This window comes from Nelusetta ayraudi, unplaced genomic scaffold (genome assembly GCF_046127955.1).
Source record: "Nelusetta ayraudi isolate G7.1 ecotype Tasmania unplaced genomic scaffold, CSIRO-AGI_Nayr_v1 ptg000075l, whole genome shotgun sequence".
In the NCBI taxonomy this organism is placed as follows: Eukaryota; Metazoa; Chordata; class Actinopteri; order Tetraodontiformes; family Monacanthidae; genus Nelusetta; species Nelusetta ayraudi.
The window spans coordinates 1,406,469-1,426,849 of NW_027466125.1; the positions used below are offsets into that span (position 1 = coordinate 1,406,469).

The following is a 20,381-nucleotide window of genomic DNA, read 5'->3' on the forward strand; positions in this document are numbered from 1 at the left end:
TTGTTGAGACTGCGGCCAAAAGTCGCCGATGTTGAGGGCTTTTTGTCGTGAAATAAAAAGAATGCACATTACGGTTAGCCCCCCCCACCCCCATGTCATCCCTTTAAATCATAGAAACGTTCTCATAAAGTCTCGGATAATCTTATCACAGGCATTAAAAAACAAAACAAAACACAGAACACAGTTTAATTAATGACGAGACGATGGAAACAAAGTGATCCGGGGAGATTCATCGTCAACTGCTGAGCTGAACAGGATTCCCAGCGGACTGTGCAAAGGGCTGTTTATTTAATTTATCAACACATGTTAAAGGTACCGATTCAGCACTGGGAGCCCGATAAAAAATAAAAAAGCCTCAAGTCTGCAGGCTAAATATGGAGTTGGAGGCATTTCTCTGAAAGCAGCAGGTGCAAATTAACACGTTTTTAGCTTCTTTTTTAATGATTATTTTTTTACATAATAGTTTCAGGACTTGAGATCCTTTATTGTAACCGTTTTCTTTCTAAATTTGATGATTGATTATCTTGATTTTCTTTATTATTATTTATTTATTAGGTTTGTTCGACATTTTTTTTAATTTATTTGACCTCTTCACTCTACAGCCTTTTGTTTCTGCGGGTCTGCAGCTCCGCTCCAATGCATGGCTCGAAGTCCCTCTACGCCGTTTAACACGTGTTTACCACAATAACCTGTGGCATCTGGGCGCCGTAGGTGAAAATCTTCCCCTCTCTCTAAAATCTTTGATTGTTTTTACAGCTGCGAGAGGACATTGTGCGGGACGGCAGACATACCGCACATGTTTTTCACATTTTTTGGGGTTTTTTTTGTGGCGCTGTTTGTTCTAATACTTTCCATCCTTCTCTTCCCTCCTCCCCGCCACTTCCTACCCCGTCCCCGTCTCTTCCGTCCGTCTCCATCCCAGACCTGGCTGACAACCTGCCGATGGACGACTTCACCTTCCAGGAGCAGCTGCTGACCCCTCGCCTGGCCACGGCCGGGGTGGGCGGAGTCTCCTCCGCAGCCCCCGCCCTGCAGGGGGCCTGGATGCTCCCCACTGCCACCACCACCACCACCACCACCACGATGCTGCTGCTGCTCGCTCTGCTCCTGCTTTGTCAACACTGACTCATGCACAATCCTCTCCACCGCCCCTCCCAACTCCAGCACCTCTTTTTTTTTTCTCCTCCCTATTTGAACAAAAACTGTGCGGAACCAGAAAGAAAAAAAAAAACCTTGTCCTCCCCCCAAGAGTCTTCTTCTTGGCTCGGCCGCTCACTGGAATGAGCCTGGAACCGAGTTCCGCTTCGCGTTTAGAAGCTGGTTTGTTTCTACTGAAACTCACAGACCGACACCATTAAAAACTCACCAGATAAACCCGCGGCATCGTGTACATAAGAAAACTCGGCCAGCTCCGACTTTTAGAACTTTTGCGGTCTGTGGTCTCAGTCTCCCTCGGCTCTCCTGCTGGGTAATAACAAGGCGAGGCGTCTCCTCGTCGTTAGGCAGCGCTGCTGTGGAGAACCAAGCAGGGTTTGGAGACAGACGAACAACAGAACCTTTAAAGAAAAAAAAATCAATAGTGACAAGTGGTTCTACCCTAAAAAAAAAGAAGAAAAAACCCACGATGCTGCGGCATTGTGGGTAGCCCCGCCTCCTCCCCAGAGAGACCCTCATTTTTCAGATGCACCGTACCTTAAAATCTCAACCTTCTTTCTCACTGCTCATGTGCTAGTGGTAGCTCCTTTGTTTCAGACTGATCCACACTCCCACCGTCAGTGTTTGCTTTCTGTTGTAACACTGATGTTTTAATTGATTTACTAATTTATAAATGTATTTATTTAATAAGTAGCCCGACAGTAGAATAATCAAGGGCTATTATGAGAAGGTACGTCTCCAAATCAGCCTGACAAGTGTACAGATTTTTTTTTTTGTTTGTTTTTTTCTGTGTTGGTGCCATGTTTACAATGAATTTTTTTAAATTGAACTTGCTGGCATATTCAAAACAAAAGAAGAAAAACTGTTGATTGTACAGTCAGTTTGGTTCTTGGGGGGCTAGAAGGCAAAGGATTGCAAATTTATTGCTGTTATGTTTTAACACTATGTGAAACAGCCAGGAGTTGTATGATACATAGTTCCATATAAGCGCCAATGTACTTGCATTTGATTTTGTACTCGCCATTTTGCATTTGGGCACACAAACAGTATTAACGTGAGGTCTTATTATTATTTTTTCAAATTCTGTTGTCTTAAATTCTGCTTGATTTACAAAATGTGGTTTTTAAAGAAAAAAGGAAAAAAAGAAGTGGTTCTGCTCTCCAACCTGAAGACAGAAGCACTGTTGATGGAGGTAAAAAAAACAAAAACAAACAACAAAAAAAATGTTTCCCAGCTGACTTCTCTGCTAAATAGCAAACCTTTTTTTCATCCATACCTGTAACATTAGCCATAACCAACCCACTTTGGGATACTGGAGTGAGCCGGTAGTCAACAGCTTTGGGGTTTTCACACAGGCTGTGAACATATTGTTCGGTTAGGAGTAAAAAGTGGTGCACCTGGACACGAACCACACAGGGCGACGTGAGAGAGAGGTCAAAACGATCTGGCAAAAACAAAAACCTGATTACGTGACACATAGTTTCAGGGGAAAAGTGCAAGTGCTAGTCGTAATAAGAGCAACAATGTCTCAGTTCCATGTGGCCGTGAGACTATATGTCGTGCTAATAAAGCAGCATGAAGGGGAGCAGGTCAGGTTGCCAGACACTGTGACACCTCCATATTGTCGGGGCCAGTAATAAGTTCCACCTGTGTTTTGTCAACAGACATCACCGTTTATGCCAATTATCCTCCAGCCACATGTTGACTAATGGACTGGAATGCCACCCGTATTTTTTTGTCTCTCAGTTCAATGTTGACAGTGTACAATAAAGTAAATGTTTTACTTTTTTGGGGTCTTTTGTCAAATTTAAGCGGTCGTGATGGGAGACACGGTGTCATTCCCATAAACCAGAATAGTTGCATGAATGTTTTTGACTTGGCTGTGTTGGGAGAGAACATGATTTGCCTTGTATTTGGATGGTTAGATGTGCCAAAGCCACAGTTTTACACCTGCAGTTACTTTATGTTAAGATATAAATAAACCATAAAAGGTCTAAAAGGCTCATCAATAGACTGATGATTAACTCCATATTTAGTGCCTGCTTTAAAAGAAAACTTGGGAGTTGGATGAATGAGTGATATACCTTGTTAATATGATAGCAATGCTAGTGTAAATTTCAGCGATTAGTGTAACTAACCAAGCTGGACTTCCAGTTACCACAGACGGTGCCCTGCATAAACCCCATTCAGTCTACAGGAGCTCAGAGCCGATTAAAGGTTCTAGTGTGACTTTGCACCTGATTGCGCTGATCTCTGCGCTAAGGGTGTGGCCCAGTGTTGGTCATGCTGTGTTTGTGACCCCATCTAATTGTGTAGCAAGCGTCTCACTGTGCTGCAGCTGATACACAGGGTGGCACTGGCAGGATTTCTTTTTTCAGCTAGAGCCTGAAAGATGAACTATCTCTTTGGAGTTTTGGTGTATTATGTTCTCTTTGTGACAGCAATAAAAGGGTGTCACTGCAAAACATAATGATGCAAGGCATTTTGGCATTTGTAAACTTTCGACTGTTGTCAGAGCCTAAAAAAAAAACAAGACCATCAAACCTTTTCTATACTTTGTACAGCTTTCAGTGCAAGAGATTGCCCTGCCAACTAACGCCACTGTGCTCTCTAACAATAACTGTAGTTGACCAAATTGAAGACAAAACAGCCTTTAATTTTTTCCATTTCTTGAAAAATATGTAATATAAGAGTTTGAATTTTTTTCAACAAAACAGAGAGTAAGAAAGGCAAAAGTACAACCAGAGCATAGCATTTAAGTTGTTCTGCTTTCATGAGCCAACTTCCTAGCCATGTTTACTGATGGCAGTAAAGAATGTAAATGAAACTTTGAGCTTTGCGTAACTTGCAATCAGTCTGAGGTCAGATTAAGCTTGATAATTTAGTCTTTGTTGTCATTTTATTAACGCTTCCAGAGGCAGGCCTGTGAAACCCCCCCAGAAGTCTGCTAAGTAGATTTCTGACCTACTTGCCCGATCAGCCGGTGAGAAAACATGGAACCCCTGGACAGTGATTGAGGTGGGTCATAAAGGAGTGGAGAGATCAACCAATGAGAGATAACAAACATCGTCTGAAAGGAGCGATTTTGCTTTGGGAGCCTGGAAAATAAGAGCGCGGCATGTTTCAGACTCCATGAACACGACTCACAATGTTGCAAATATTGATATATATACAGTATATCTATATCTATCCAAGAAGCACTTCAAAGCTCTTCATGAATCGTCTAATTTATGATCCTCTGAACTGTGCAGGTAGCTGTCGGAGTCCCTGCAGCACTCTGTGAATCATGTGGACTGTTCCTCGGATCTGTTTTTCTCACTCCAACATGATGAAGCACCCAGGGCCAGAGGATCTCCTCTCTGTGGGGTTTCTCCGCTTTAAATCCCATTAGTTTTTCACCCCCTAAAGCCATTAACCAGGTAGCAGATCCTTATCGGCAGCTCTGCAATCTAACTAGCTTCATTAGTGCTAATTGTGTTTAGTTTGCGTCTCCCAAGTTTTTAAAAGTGTGTCTTCATACCATCAACACTTCCGTCCAACTGCTTTGCGGCTCCTCTCGTCACAACACACCTGCCAGCTTGCAAACACACTCTCTTAAAGTTAAGGGAATCCTGTGTCTTGTTTCCATGGCTTTCTGCTGTAACTTTTCACACCCACGCAGGGCTCCGCAGAATGATTGAGATAAAAAACCATTGTTATCCAGCTGGGCTTTTCTCTCCCAAACTGGATTGTGGCTTTTAAAATGGAAAAGAGGTGGCCGATTATTGGGAGATGAGCAAACGATGGGCTGCTGGGGAGAGCAGCAACTGGCCCAGGTCGGGGGTGGTGGCAGCGGTGGCGGCGCTGGTGTACTTTGAATGCTAATGCGGGGCTGGGGAATGCGCAAACGGGGGCCCATTGAAATGCAGAGCTCATGTGTTTTCTTAGGGTAATATATTGGGGGGGCGACGATTGAAACGGCACGCATCACAGAGTGAGAGGTCAATTTGATATTAGTCAGCAGGACAGTGGGAATGGGCCGACCATCAGGAGCTGTTACATACAAGCCCAGTGAGTGACTCGTTGATAATAATGTGTTTCACTACTATTTTCATGCTGGCACAAAGATGTTTGGGCTCGGAATGCCTAAATAAGCTTGGTTAGGGTCACCAAACAGTGCTCACATGAATTAAAATGACAATATAACTCTTGGCTTCGGGGGTGTGTATGGGCTTCCCGAGTGAGGTCCCATTTTTTTTTTTTTTTTAACCAAGCTGGATGTTGGAAATTCCTCATTCCTCCTCCTCCTCCTGCTACTGAGAAAGGCCTTGAGACATGTCACGTCGTTCAAAGCTCATTCATGTCTAATTACCATGGCACTGGACCATTTTCGTACCTTTTGTTGCCCCCATTGAGCTGAGTGCCTGGCCCACGCTCTCCCAGGCGCACAGCTCCAGCATCCTCCTCCCGCTCCTCAGCAACCGCTGGCTTCCCCCTGCAGCCGCCCGCCGCAGTCACACAGAATGAATGGAGCCGCCTGAGGAATGTGGACACAAAAGGAGGAATGTCATTTTGCTGAGTGCAACCCCATCCAGCCGACCCCCTTATACACACACACACACACACACACACACACACACACACACACACACACACACACACACACACACTCGTGCGCACACACATGGACAGACTCGCACACAGAAGCACCCCTACAAGTCCAGGCTTGTTTCAAACACGGGGGGGCAAAAAGTGATACTATTATGACTTCTTTTTTTTTTGATGGACGAATTTCGGTACATGACAATATGCATCAATCTATGAAATTATCATTTCGACATTTTGAATGGGTTTTTATGAGACTGTGCTGACTTATGTGACTTGAGTGTGCGTGTGTATGACTTTTATCTGTACTTGCTTAAATCTAACTTGCACTTCTTCTCTTTTTTTTTTACACTTTCTCTATTCCTCGTATGCACAATCACGTCAGGTTCTGCCACACCGACATTTCACTGCCATGAAACGTGACATGTGACAAATAAATATTTGAATCCTAAATCTTGTGGCATTGGCAAAACATAAGAGGATATTTCCTCTAATGTAGTGTAAAAGCTCTTAGCAGAAAAAAAAACTTTCTTACGGGGTTGGTTTCAGAGTGAGGACAAAGATCAGAATACAGACTGACGAAAACCGTGATGTGCAAGATTGTGGCCTCAGTGTATTGAATTGTGGTGGACTTTGAAACATCAGTGCAGGTGATCTTAAACATTTACAAAATGTGTTCATCAATAGAGGAAACAAAGGAACACGTGCACACAGGGAAAGAGTCATAGATTCAATGTGATGAGAAGTTTTGGTTTGAAAGTTGACTCTTCTTGTTCTGAGGGACAGTTTTTGCCCCCCCCCCTCCCCCGCTCCACCCCAATCCCCCACCACCTAACCCTTGACATTTATCTATGAGGGATCTTTCGGCACAATCTTTCATGTGTTCTCCAGAGCTCTGAGCAATCTGAACCACAACAATGGGTTGGCCTCATGGTTCTTTGTTTTATGTTTTTTTTTTGTTTCGGTTTTCTTTTTTTTTGCCAAAAAACCAAAACGTCCTTACCATGATTTTGCACTGTGGGATTAGGAAGCTTGTTTTGAAATCTATGCTGCTATTTTTGACAGTTTTTCAAACTTTCCAAGTTTATATCGTCCCAGTCCACTTGAAAATAAAAAAGCACCGCCGCCTCACGCTTCCAGCAAACTGTTTACTGTAGGTTTATAACACTGGCCGTACTTTATGACTAGCAGCTGCATATTAGAAACATAGCTGAGCCCGCTGGTCCCTAACGGCTCACAGCCCGGTGACCTGTGTTTGTGTTAGAAACAGACTTGTCATTTAGAATACATACTGATTGTGAGATCAGCCAAAGAGGATCTTTCATCTAAAGTTTTGGAACCAGCGGGGCTGTTAAGTTTCTCTAAGAGAGCAGTTTTCAATACTGCACACGCCAGCTCCTCATTTGAACCATTCTCATAAAAGACACTTTGAACAAAAGTCGTGACTGGTGAGTCACATGCCGTTGCTATATTTTTCATCATAAACAAGCCTTTTGTTTCGCCTGGATACTGACTTATAAGGATCCAGCAGGTTTACACAAAAGAGCCTGCAGCAGTCGCAGAAGAACAAGAAGAGGAAGAAATATCTTAATTACCACTAATTAGTTTATCTTTTTTAATAGAGTTGGGAAGCTGGGAGAAACCCAACAGCAAGTACGATCAAGTCAAAAGGATCGTAGCACAAAACCGTTACCTTCTCCACACCAACTGTATAAACAGACAATCAAAGCTTTTTCCATCCTGGGTCAAACCAGGGTCTGCCGTTACAGAGATTTGTGATTGTCAGAGGCTCAACCCCCCCTCGGTTATCTGCTGTTTCCTGTCCCAGTCCTGAGAACCAGTAACAGTGTCAGCAGCAGCAGCTCCACCCTGAGAGTCCCACTCCTGATTTTTCCAGCTCGGTTACCGGCTCGTCGTCTAGACGCTGTGGGAAGGACACCGACCTGCCCGGGCCTTTCAAAGTCCCTGCTCCATGCTCCACCCCTGGTGTTCTTGTTTTCCAGGTCTTTGTCACCCCCCCCCCCCCACCCCCCTTCACTCCAACCCCTCCCTCGCCCGCCCCCCGGAACTTGCGCTCTCTCGCCGAGTGTCCACCAGGGTTTTGTTTTTTTTTCCTTTTCCTTTTTTCGCATCTGGATCCCAGTTCGACTCGCAAGCAGCCAGCCAGTCAGCCCGGCAGCGTCCAGTTCTCCTGCACACAAATCACGGCCTTCACAAGTTGGAAAAGAACGGGAAAAACGAAGAAGGAGACGCAGAAGAAGAAGAATTGCGCTTTGAAGACTGTTTCTCATATCCCGTGTTGGTTTATTCCTCTGGTCGAAGCCGCGGAGCGACAGGTTTAGTTTTAAAAACAAGTTTGGTTTTTTTTCCCCCCGTTCGTCGGACAGTTTTTTTTCCTTCTTAAATCGCTTTGCTGATTTTTACCCAAACCGAGTCTGGAACTCGACACTCACAAGAAGCACCTGATTTTTTTTTTTTGTTTGTTTTGTTTTAAACTAGTGGTCGAGGCGATTTTTAAATCTTACTTTTTTTCAAAGTCTGTTCCATGTTTTAGTTCCCTGAGATTAGTTTCGGGGCAGCTTTGAATGAAGTATCTGTTGAGCTGAACAAATCAGCGCGTCTCCATGAGGAAACTCGCCGAGGGACACGAGCAGCAAACTTCATCCTAGCTTAACGCCAAACCTGAGCTTTTTCCCCCCCTCGGTTTTTTTTCCTTAGTTTTAAAATTTTATTTGTTAGTATTTGTCGACTGACGCAACATGAAGACGCTGCTGGTGTTGTGTATAGTTTGCCCGCTGGTAGTTGTCGCGCTGGCTGTTTCGGGGACCGCGGAGCAAAAGTTGAAAAACTGCAACGAAGTTCGGGCAGCGTACAGCTCCAAGGGCTTCAACATCAACGACGTCCCCAACAAAGGAGTTAACGGTGAGTACAACGAGAACAACTTTGAATGAAATATTTATGACTTGTTTCAGTCTACATGACTATGTTCAGCACAGTTGTTACTAAAGTGGGGGACAAGGGACCCCCCCCCCACACACACACACACACACACACACAACTTTCCTGGTGGTCCTGAAGCTAATGAGAAGTTTTTAGCTAGCACCGCCAGTGTAGCTATAATTGGAGAAGTGTCCTAAAGCGTTTTTTCTTCGTTTGTCTGAAATTATATAACAGACAGACACAACCTGATAGAAAATATGATTCTTACGAGCCTGTCCAGATGCGTTTTTCTTGTAGAGGCAATTTTCTCAAATCCAGTACAGTTAAAGAAATATACATATGGCAAACAACTTGTAAATGTGCCAGTTTTTTTGTGGTTAAAATGTACATTTGTCCCTCAGTCAAGGCTAGTGTGCTAACCCATTCAAGCACACAGCACTGCACACACCTTTATTCCTGTTTTAAAACGTTTCACTGTAGTCCTACGGTTTTGGGGGTAAAATATTTGCTGGAAATGGCCCTCTGGAAAAAGCCTCCACCGCACCACTGGATAAATATAGTCCCCGTTTAGGAAATACTTGGAGGTAATTCATAACAATAAAGAGGTATAATCAACACACCAACTCAGCTCCCCACTGAAAGAGGAACAGGCCTGTGTTTATTTCCAAGCTTCCTTAGTGGAGGCTCCATTGACTGTGGAGCGCAGGCAGCCTCTGCTGGTTTAGTAAACAGTCCTGTGAGCCGTGGACAAGGTTCTTGCGGATGTTTTTCCTCCCTGGTTTAGTCTGATTTTTGTGGTTTTTCAACATGCTGTGTGTGTAGGCACGTGTTGCATGTCTACATCAGCCACCGCCACCCCCACCCCCCGCCTCCCCAGATTTCCCAAACCCAATCTAGTCTAGTCTAGTCCAGTCCAGTCCAGTCCACGTCGATGACTGCTTTGGCAGTGTATGGCTCGCGTCAGGTAATAATCAGACAAAGGTGAGAAGTCAAATCAATTAAACTAATCATCAGTTAAGTCCAAGTGATGGTAAACCGGGGGTTGAGTGGGTGGGGGGATTTTACAGTGAAGTCTTCAGAGGAACTGGGGAGGGGGGTTGGTGGTTGAAATTCCAGTGTGCCCTGCATACTTTAAATCCCTCCCTTCTCTCATTCCCTTTTCATTTAAGAGCAGTTAAATGAACACACACACACACACACACACACACACACACACACACACACACACACACACACACACACACACTGATTCAGACCCAAGAATTTTGTTCTGCAAAGGCTGCCAGTTCTTTGCAGTGACCTCAGCTTGAATTTCTCATTTAATTATAGAAGTAGGTAATTGTAACTGCTGTTTTCAGGACCTTGTTCTCTTTAAAGTAGTGGAATCTGTGTTTTATGTGTTTATTTAACCGGCTCTTGGTGCCAATGGAAGGTTTAGACTGTTGCTTTATCTTAGAGGGCCGATCTCTCTTTTCACTACAAGCTGTGTGTGACTGTCAGAGAGAGCTGAAACTTTCCCCCGATCCTATACATCCCCTTTGTTTTCTGCCTGTATGCCTTTGTGATGCTAAATGTCATTGAGAGTGGCCCAACATGTCTGCAGCGGTCAGACTGAATTGTCTCGGATCTCTCTAGGTTTTTTTTAAAGGCAGGATTCTTCTGAATGAAGGCACTTTTATTGAGCAGGTTTGTGTCCCATACACACGCGTGCCCCCTTTTCCTTTACAATGGATTCCTGATGTATGTCGAGGCCTTAGACAGAGGCAACTTCAGCGAGCCGTTCTTTGTCATTGAAAGAAACTGAGATAATTGATCCATAGAAAGAAACAAGGTCCATGGTCATTCAGGAGAGTTTGCGGTCTGCTGAAGGTAGAACACTGACTCAATCTTCCGGCTTACGTGTTGCTGCTGGGAAAATGGCTCCACTTGTGCGCCTCCGTCTCGTTAGTTTATGTGACACTTGAGACTCTGAACATTAATTGTCTCTCGTAATGCAGACTGTACAAGGCCAGCTCGGTACAAGGTTTCAACCATATCGTTTGCAAATGTGCTATTAATGGTTCAAATTTTTTAGGTCAAAGTATGTTTTGGGGTTTGCAGAAGTGAGAAATAGATTTTTGTTGCACCCCGGGAGTCTGGCAGCTTAGTGTTTTTTTGCTTAGATATTCAGCTCTTTTGAGTTTAACCAAAGCCATGCAGACTTGTGTTGGGTCGAAGGCATTCTTTGGAAATTATACAGTATCCGTGCCAGTTGAAGCAGGATTTGACATGTTTACCTCCTTTGATGCATTCATCGTGAGTCAGACTGGGGAAATATGAGCATTATTGAGGGCTGCAGAATTTAAATTTAAAATCTTCTTTTTTTAGCCGCAAACACTGTGTGGCACAGAGATAAGAATGTGTGGTACCGTTTAAAACTTCCCCGGGTTTGAGTAGAAGCCAAATCTGAAAGTCTGAGCAAGATTTAGTTCCTCAATGTGTGTGTATGGTGGAGTGGAAGTTAGTAAATGTGACCAAAAATACAAACCAATATTGCTCCAAATGTGACAGAACCAAAAAAATTTGGTCAGCCCTTTCTTGATAGCGCTCATTTATCACATGGAAGCGGCGTATGACCTCACTTCTGGGCTGGATAGGAATTCCTGTGCAAAAGTAAATCACTAAGATGTAAAAATAAGCAAAGATAAATGAGTAAATAAATGATGTCAGATGAATGCCGAGAGTAATCACACCGACAGCAACTGATGGATTCGCTACTATTGGGACTGTTTCTCTGCAGCCAGTAGGTCGTTTTTCTTTCTGTGAACACCTATATTTGACATCATGACAAATGTTGAGAGATGTCTGCTAAGTGCTGCTGCACAGCTCGGAACACGGAGCGGCTCTTTGAGCTCGGCCGGAGAGCGCAGCAGTCAACACTGAGCAGATCGGAATCTGCCATGTCAAAGGCTACTTGTCACCAGGGCTGGAGCGCTGCACTTCCTCCTGTTCACAGCTCCTCAAGCACAATCTGTTTTGGTTTATTCCAGCAGCCAGGCTTGATGTCATGCTTCAGGTATGGGACAATGGAGGAGATCAAAGAGGCCGAGGGGTCGTTTTTCCTCCCCCGAAGAACAAGGAGCGTACCTTGCTTACCTCGGCCTGAAACTCAAAGCGTGATGACCTCAGCATGTCAGCCTGCGTCTCTTAAGATCGAGACGCCGGCATTGTGGGGTCTCTTTGCCACAAAGCCGGTGGCTTCCTAACTCTGCGTTCCCACCGTTTGCAAACTAACGGGTTGTGCTATTGCCTTAACATTCAGCAGATAAGATAAGAGTAGAGAACCAGAGCTTGTGTGGAAGGTTTTCATAGCTCAAAGGCCAGTATGCCAGTGATTCAGCTCCACTTAACTGTGATACGGTATCTAAAATGAACCTTTAACAATTAACAAATTAATCGGTCAGCCAAGACTCGCTCTTCGGTTTCAAAGTCAACCCCTTGAAACTCAAACGGCTTGCTGTTTCTCCTGTCACTGGCAAATGCTATGATACGGTGCTCTGTGGTGTAGGTTAGTTTCCAGTTAGAAGTGACTGGTTCTGAATCTTTGGACACCTGTTTGTGCAAAAGCAAGTGCAATGCCAAATATAAATGAGCTCTTACGTATTGTAATTGGTGCATTAACTTTAGATGATTTGCTCTATATTTTTGTATTGAACCTTGCTTCCTTTCAAAGGTCCAGAGTCGAAAGGCAATGATGACTATGAATGAAGTTTTCAAGGGTCAAGGTAGCTTGAGTGTCAATCTGCAATATGTGTAACACACACGCACACACACACACACACACAGACTTGAAATTGTGTTCAAGGGTCCGCAGTGATACAGCAAACATTGAGTATGAAAGTGGAAAAATGTAAGTCGAAAGAGAAAAGAACAATTAGTGCAACATTTATGTCATTTGTTATACATAGTATTTTCAATATCATAAGACCTGGTGAATTTTAATATATTTCTCCTGGTAATTACTTGTTACTATTTTCAAGTTCAGATGTCAACATGCAGTATTTTGAAAGTCCACAGGTGTGATCACAGCCAACTGCAGCACTAATGCATGATAAGCTGTCACTATTGGAACAGTGAGATATAGCTTATGATTAAACACTAAGTCACCGTTTTGCATCAGTGTAAAAGAACAAGATGGCAAGTTTCCACTGAAAACTGCAGATATGGATCTAAGAAATGTTGAAAATCAGTCGCAGCTAAGACCGATCCGAGCCGAGGTTTAAGGGCTGCTGTGTGGTTGCTGCGAGTTGTTTCACTCCGTCCCAAATGAAACAACTTGCACAAACATTAATATCAAAGACGGATTTGGAGGGAAAATGAGGGAAATGTGTGCGTTAAGTTAAAGTAAACGTCCTGTGTTAAAGGCCGAGCGTGAACTCCTAATCTCTGATAACATTTCTGTACTTAGGGATGGAGCTTCAAAGCTGCTTGCTTTAAAAACAGCCAAGCGCATATTTTTCCCCCCTCGCCTTAAATGCCTTTGTGTGAAAATCAAAAATGAAAAGTTTTTTTTCCCCCCTTCTTTCCTTCTTTCTTTCTGTTTGGACATACCAGTCTTATTAGTTGAATCCAAAAAAGGAAAGGTCAGCCTTCCTTTCATCATCACCTACCTCCACTTTCTTGCGGGTTAGCTTATATTACACACACATAGAAGGGTCATTAAACCTCTAAGCTTTAGTTCCAAGCTTCCTTATTTTAAAACAGCCATGAGGTCTCTTTTAAAAAAGTTGAAATCTATCAGTTTGTACTTATTTACAAGACAAGTGTGTTTTTATATGGTATATATCAGTGTGGTGTGACTTCACAAGTCTTCAGGAGTCTTTTGAGAACAAAGTGAATGAACTGGCAGGAAGTGGTGAACAGTGAAACGTCTGCCCTCAAGGAAGTGCTCGGCGTAGATTTGTCTCGGGGAGGAAGTGGAAGAGGGTGACAGCAGCACGTGCCCATGCAGCCACTCATCACTCGCATCTCTCTTTCTATTCCTCCATCTCTCTCTATCTCTCTCCGTTCTCCTGTAAACGATGCAGTTCCTCACAGCAGCGCCTTCCAAAAGCAGGTGCCTACCTTGCACAACAGGAGTCCCAGACCAGGGTTAGAACTGGCTCTCTGTTACTCCAGTCTAGCCTGATCCAGTCTGGGCTCATGAATTGAAAGAGTAGTTGGTTACCATTCCTTTTGCTTTTTGCTTTTCTCAAACCCAGAGCTCTGTGGAATGTGAAGTTTCCCAACTCCACTCGCTTAGTATGCTGCGACTGTTGCATCGCTTCAATAGCAATAGTGTGTCGACTCTGAGTGTCTCTAATTCCATCTCTCTCTCGCTCTCTCTCTCTCTCTCTCTCTCTCCTTCCCTCTCCCTCTCCCCCTCTGCATCCTTTGCTCTGCCCCCCAAATGGTCAAGTGAGCGACAGATCAGTGGGGGGTGGATGATGTGTGTGGGAACAATTGAGCTCTCCCACCCCCCCAGCTTTTTTTTTTTTAGGCCTGCATGCCTGCCTTTGCAACAACCCCCCCATGCCCCTCTTCACCCCCCCACTACATTCCTCACCAGACCACCAAGACCTGCATATAGGGAGCCCTGGAGCTGGGAACACACGGCAACAAAGGGAGAGCTGGAGGGGTTGAGTGTGATGGTGGGATTTGAGCGAATAGAAAGAGTTTTATATATATACACTGAGGACGAGTTGAGTTGAAGTGAGTGAGAGAGTGAGCGTCCCGGAGGAGCGGCGGCCCGCAGAGTAACACTGATAATGTGTCAGACTCACGCCCGGCGGGGAATCTGGGAAGGTAACTGGGAGCCAGAGAGAGCAACACTGTGACTCATCGATGTTCAGCCGTGCAGGCATGTGCGCACAGCACGCTGCTCTTAGTAATCTGTGTGGGCGCGCGGATGTGTCCTGACAGAATACAAGCTAGCTGTTAGCGCAGGCTTTGAGAAGAAGAAGAAGAAGAACAAGAACAAGCTCCTAAAGCTCTCCCTAATGTTCACAATGTTTAACTAAGTTCTGCCTCGAAGCCGGTCAGGAGCAATGTGACATCTTCTTTGCCAGTGAGAAGCCTCAGCTCCTTGCTGCCCTTCTGTTAATTGTGAAAATGTCGACCAGTTCCAGACTCGCTGATCTCTTTAGCAGTCGCCTGGTCTTCAGTTTGCTAGTTTTCTTTCTGTAATTCTTCTGTGGCAGCTGTTTAAAGCAGCTTGCAACATTATTGCTTATGAATACCCCCTCTGGACTCTGACTGGAATATGGCACGGAGAACACGTTATACTTGCCATAATTATTATTATTTATTGTTATGTTGATCTCATATTTTGGGAACCCCACCACCACCACCTCCAAGTCAAACATCTTCATTTCCAGTTGTAACACTCTGTTTTTCTTCCCATCGATCAGTTGACACACTGGTCCATTTCCTTCTTTCCTTTGCTGCTCACCAGCATTTATTCAGTCTTTGAGCCTCAGAAGGTGTCAACTCACATTTTCCCCCTGTTTTTATTTCCCCATCCACCCTCTTTTCTATCTCACACTTCGCTGCAATTTGTTGTTGTTGTTTTTTCACCCACCCCCCTTTTTTTGGTTACCAAAGTTCCGACGCTTGTGTTGTGTTATATAACGCCTACTCCCGGAATTCCCACTACCAGCACCACTCTGCTTTACCCTCCCAGTGCACCCCCACACGCACAACCAGTTTTGTGCAGTTGCTGCTTAGTGGTGTATTTCTCTCCCCTGACTCGTCCCTCTGATATGTGAGACTCGCTGCGTCTCCTTTGTGTTGGTCACCTCGCTGCTGGTGTCGCTCAGACAGCTGTGAGGAGCGTGGCTGAGGTCTGCAGGCTGTGATCCCAGAACTGCAGGGTGGAGGAGTGTGTGAGTGTGTGACGCTGCAACCCCTCCACCCCACCCTCCCAGCCAACCCCCCACTTCCTCCATCACTTCATTCACTACTGCAACTCATCTGGGCACAGTTATGATGTGAGGTGTAAATCAAAGGTTATTTGAGTCCCTGTGAAGCCTCAGCAAGACTGTGGCCTGCTCAGTGTTTTTTTATATACATATATATATATATATATATATATATATATATATATATATATATATATATATATATATATACATATATATATATGTATATATTTTTTTTTATTTTTTATTTATTTTTTTGATTTGCGTGACGTTGTTGGAGGCCCCCGTGGTGGTGACGTGGTGCAACACTGAGCAAAGCCTTGGCGTCGGGGCTGAAAGCCCACTGCTGGGCGCAGGCCAGCGGAGTTGTAATCCCTGCTAATTACTCCCAAGGCCTCCAACGAGGCCCAACACTCACTCAGCTCCACTTCTGCGCGCTGCACTCGGCTTTAAGGGGTCTTCTTAATATTTACCTTCCCCTCCCTCCACCCTCCTTCCCTCAGTGTGCTGCTCCAGCCTGGATTTAGCTTTTTTATGTATCAAATTTAATTGCTGTTATTTTTATTCTTTGGTTTTCAAAAGTCCATCGAAAGGAAAAAAAAACCTAGAAATCTGTCTTGGGGTTTGGCTGCTTCATGCTGCTGACGAGTGGACGTGGTAAAAGGCTGGTGGTCCAAACTCAATATATTTATAAGTAGCGTAACCATGGCAAGAGTTCCTGCTGCCTTTTGGGGGCTGTGAAGTGAAGTGATGGATGGATGGATAGATGGAGTGAGAAAAATGGCTCCAGTGCTGAAAAGCTGCAAATGATTTGGTCACTTTTATTTCTTTTTCTTATTATCGAATCTGGTTTTATGAAGAAGTGATATTCAACACCTTGAAAGTGGGTGTGACCCTGTTCTGCATGACATCAGGAGGTGGACTGCTGCTGCCACCGCTCGCTGCTGTTCAGGACACTTTGCTCTTGATTTTCATCCTTCCTCGCCCCCTGTGACTCTGCTCCTCTTCCCACCGCCTCCGCTGGTGTCCAGTTTCTTAAGGTCCCGACAGGTACATCAGAATCTTTGTTGCCTCGCTGCGGCTTTGGAGCGCCCAGGAACCTGATCTTATACCTGACCTAATTCTTCCTGGGGTCCTGCCGCTGGTGTTGGGGCTAGGAGTTGGTGGAGGAGGAGGAGGAGGAGGAGGAGGAAGAGGAGGAGGAGGAGGAGGGGAAGAGGTGCTACTCTGCCAGGCCCCCTATCCTGCCTCAACATCTGCTGGACTTCAGCTGTTGGTTGGCTGTCTGTTGTAAACATTGTGGGACGGAGCGCTGGCTGTCCTCTGGAGGGGATCGTCTCCGTTTACTGGCAGCAACCACACGTACTGTTTTATACGCGTCGAGCCGTTTCAGAGCTCCAGAGAGGCCCGAAGGAATGTTTTGTTTTAAATTCTCCACCTTGAATCCAAAGCAGAAGAAGTTTTTGGGATGTGTAATAATGTATAATTCAAACTGCTGTATCGCTCTATCGTCACCGTATGGGTGTATCTTTGCGTGAAGGATGATTTAACACTAACACTAGTAATAATCATACACGTGACCTCTGCTGATTATTGATAAGACCAGCCTTTGTCAGTGGGCGGTTCCCTCCATCAGGATGACCTACTTGCCGGTTCCTCGGTAGTTTGGACAGCATGGCATTGCACTGACAGCACTTGGCCTCAAGTAGAGGAGTGGAAGGGGCGAGATAGCTGGTTTTCATCTCCTCCTTTTAAAAGGCTGTTTTCATTTGCGCGCCGTGAGTCACTGAAAACGACTGAGGCCCGGTGCAGAGGGACGAGCCAGGAAGGCCTTTTGTGCCTCACTTGTCTTTTTTTTTTTCTTTCTTCCTCCTCCCCTTCGTCGCCGTCGTCGTCGTCATCATCTCGTCTCTCTTTTAGAGAATTCTGCTTTGCTGTGACTTGTCCTACTGTTTTCATCGGTCCTAGAAAAATCCTATATATCATATGAAACTTCTCGCTAGCTACTTTACTCGATGGAAACACACACACACACACACACGCACACACGCACACACACACACACACACACGCACAGAGGAAAAAAAGAGTGTCTGCCCAGGTGGAATTTGCAGTCAGAGCATTTGATCAAACGCTGGAGCCCTGCAACTCATCAACGGGCTCATAATGTGAGAGAGAGAGAGAGAGAGAGAGGGAGTAGGAGAAGGAGAGAGAGAGACGAGGGCAGGGTGAGAGATTAGTGCCGTCATTCGGGTGAATCATTGGCCGTCCTGTCGCTCGCCCTGTCGCTGACGGCGGGAAGGAATTCCTCTGAAGTCGCTGTCGCACGTTTTTCCACCACTCTTTAACGTCCTGGCGCTTCTATTACACATTCAGCCGCACAGCCAGTCAGCCGCCACTAGTGGCCGCTGTGTTTGCCCGCAGAAAGTATAAACTATGAAAATGACTCATGTCTGCTCTAAAAACAAATGGTTTTCTTTTTGTTGTTGCCGTCGAGAAGCGTGAGCTCCCCGTAAGTGCATTCAGACAGATTTTGGCCCGCGGCTCTTTCTCCGTGTCAGACTGGGAGGATTTACTCAAGTGTCGCTTTTGACCTTTTCGTTTTTTTACGAGCTTAATTGCTCGCCACTCTGTTTGTATATTTCCTGACCTCATTGCTTGTCCGCGGAGCAAACATTTACCGTGCAAGGAAAAATGTCTCCCGGTGCTGTGGTGAAATAACTCTAATCCCGCCCTTTGTTGTGTGTTGTTGCGTCTTGACTAATTACAACAGAAAGCACATCAGCTTGTTTAGATGAATGACCTCAGAGGCCTTCTAAGCTTACTCGTTCATCCCACTTTTGTTTCTTCTTTATTTCTTCCTCCCTCCCTCATTGTCCTTTGCACACCATTAAAGTTTTTGGATTTAAAATTCTCTATATCAGTGTTTGTCAACTGGTGGGTCGGGACACAAAAGTGGGTCGTGGCTTTGTGGGCAGGATTTTAAAATATATGTATTTACAGAGAAAATGTTGGCCATTTATTTTGCAGGACACACAATTCAATTCACTGATTTTTAATCATTAATTGACTCGACATGATAGAAAGTGGGCTAGCGTTTTTTTTGTTTTTTTTTAGTGGAATAAATTTGCGTTGTGACTTCATGATGTGGAAAAAAAAATGCGGATCCTGAGACTCCACCACTTGGGAACCACTGATCCACATAATCTCATTACACATTACACAGAATAGTCATTTCCTTTTCTTTTTTTTTAGCTGATAAATAAAGTGACTTCCTTCCTAAATTTCACTATGACTGTGAGCCACGGGAGTCGCACCTACCGTGCGCTGTAGGAAAAGGAAAAGGTTAAGGAGTCAAACAAGCCAATCAGATTTTAAAAAAATCTTTTTTGTTCGATATGTTTCGCCCACCAACGATTTCATGAAATTGTGCCCCAGGTGAGACTTCAGAGAGAAGCCTCGGCGGATGGAATTTGCACTGTGTGACTTTGTTGGACGGGCCCGTGGGCCGGCCGGCCGGCCCGCAGCGAGTCGGAGGCCTGACGGAGCATTGACCTGGGAAGTGGTGCAGGCAGGGAGCTTTTGTGTGGCCAGACAAAGCCGGAGAGGAGAGGGGAAGAGAGGGGAAGCAGACTGAGCAAGAGGCCGGGGCCCAGTGTAGTGGTATCCCCTCACACACCCCCACCCACCCGGGGGCTTCTGGGTAAAATGTTCATGGATGACAGCATTTTGGAATGCTCACAAATGAGAGAGAGTTTTAATTGGCCGGAGGCTCCGGCTGGTTTGGTCATCAAAAGGTGGACGCAGATTTATGGATCCCACCCCCCCGTGTGTTTTATGTGCTGGGACGGCCGTGTGGGACCTGGTTAACAAATCAGACAAAAACACAAGCGGTCGTTGAGCGTGAAAGTTCAGAAACCAAACGATCAAGTGAGTTCCCGCTGTGGTTTTTGTTTTGTTTTTTTGTGCAGTTGAAAAAGCAGCGGATGATTTGTGGACTTGCGGCAGCAGACGTCGTCTCTCGCTCCCGCCGCACTCGTACCATGTGACAAGCAAATTTTGGCCTTTGGGCTGTTTTGACAGCTGCCATAGGAAGATTCTAATTCCAGATTTATTTAAAGAAACATTATTTTACACTGACATTATCCAAAGCCCTGTGGCTGGCCGCCGAGCTGAAACTGCTCCCTCCAGAGAGTTTTTTTTCTCTCTCCTTTTTTCTTTTTTTTTTTTTATCTTTCCGCTAAACCAAAACTTCCTGCCTCATAAACGGATGGTGAGTATTGTATTGTTTCTGAGTAGAAGTAAATCTCCTGTGTCAGAAGCGACGGCAAGTGTTTCCTCTGAGCTCGCCACCGCTAAGCAGCTTCCTCCTGGTGCTAAATCCTATTATTTATGGATGTTACTTTTGCTCCCTTTGATTGTTCATTCACATGAAACTCCCCCAAAACAGGGGGGGGGGGGGGCTGAATCGCGGTCCAAATTATCATAAGTTTTATGAATTAATGCCAGGGGTGGGGGTATGACTTTCTCGCGCCGCTGGCTGCCTGCTGTGTGACATAACGATGCAAAACTAGAATTTGAACTCCATGTGACACAATCTGGGGGGGGGGGGGGGGGAAATTCCTTTTTTTTTTTTTTTTTGGCTATGAAAAGAAGTTTAAAAAAAAAGGAAAGAGAGATCGTCAAGGTTAACATGGTTTTCTCGCTATTGTAAATAACATTGCTGATTACAGGAATGAGAACTTATTGCGCAACTGTGGATTT

The 20,381-nt window shown here is 44.9% G+C and overlaps 2 protein-coding genes across 2 annotated transcripts in view; both read left to right on the forward strand.

The window, feature by feature from the left end:
- gpc3 (glypican 3) overlaps positions 1-2,943 on the forward strand; it is a 119,670-nt gene extending 116,727 nt beyond the window's left edge. Inside the window, exon 8 of the mRNA XM_076043508.1 lies at positions 923-2,943. Coding sequence (XP_075899623.1) covers positions 923-1,125 — 203 coding nt within the window. The 3' untranslated portion in view covers positions 1,126-2,943. The remainder of the gene's footprint in view (positions 1-922) is intronic.
- A 4,935-nt stretch (positions 2,944-7,878) lies between these two features.
- The window catches only part of gpc4 (glypican 4), a 32,642-nt gene continuing 20,139 nt past the window's right edge, over positions 7,879-20,381 (forward strand). The window contains exon 1 of the mRNA XM_076043357.1: positions 7,879-8,661. Within this exon, the coding sequence (XP_075899472.1) occupies positions 8,499-8,661 (163 nt within the window). The 5' untranslated portion in view covers positions 7,879-8,498. The remainder of the gene's footprint in view (positions 8,662-20,381) is intronic.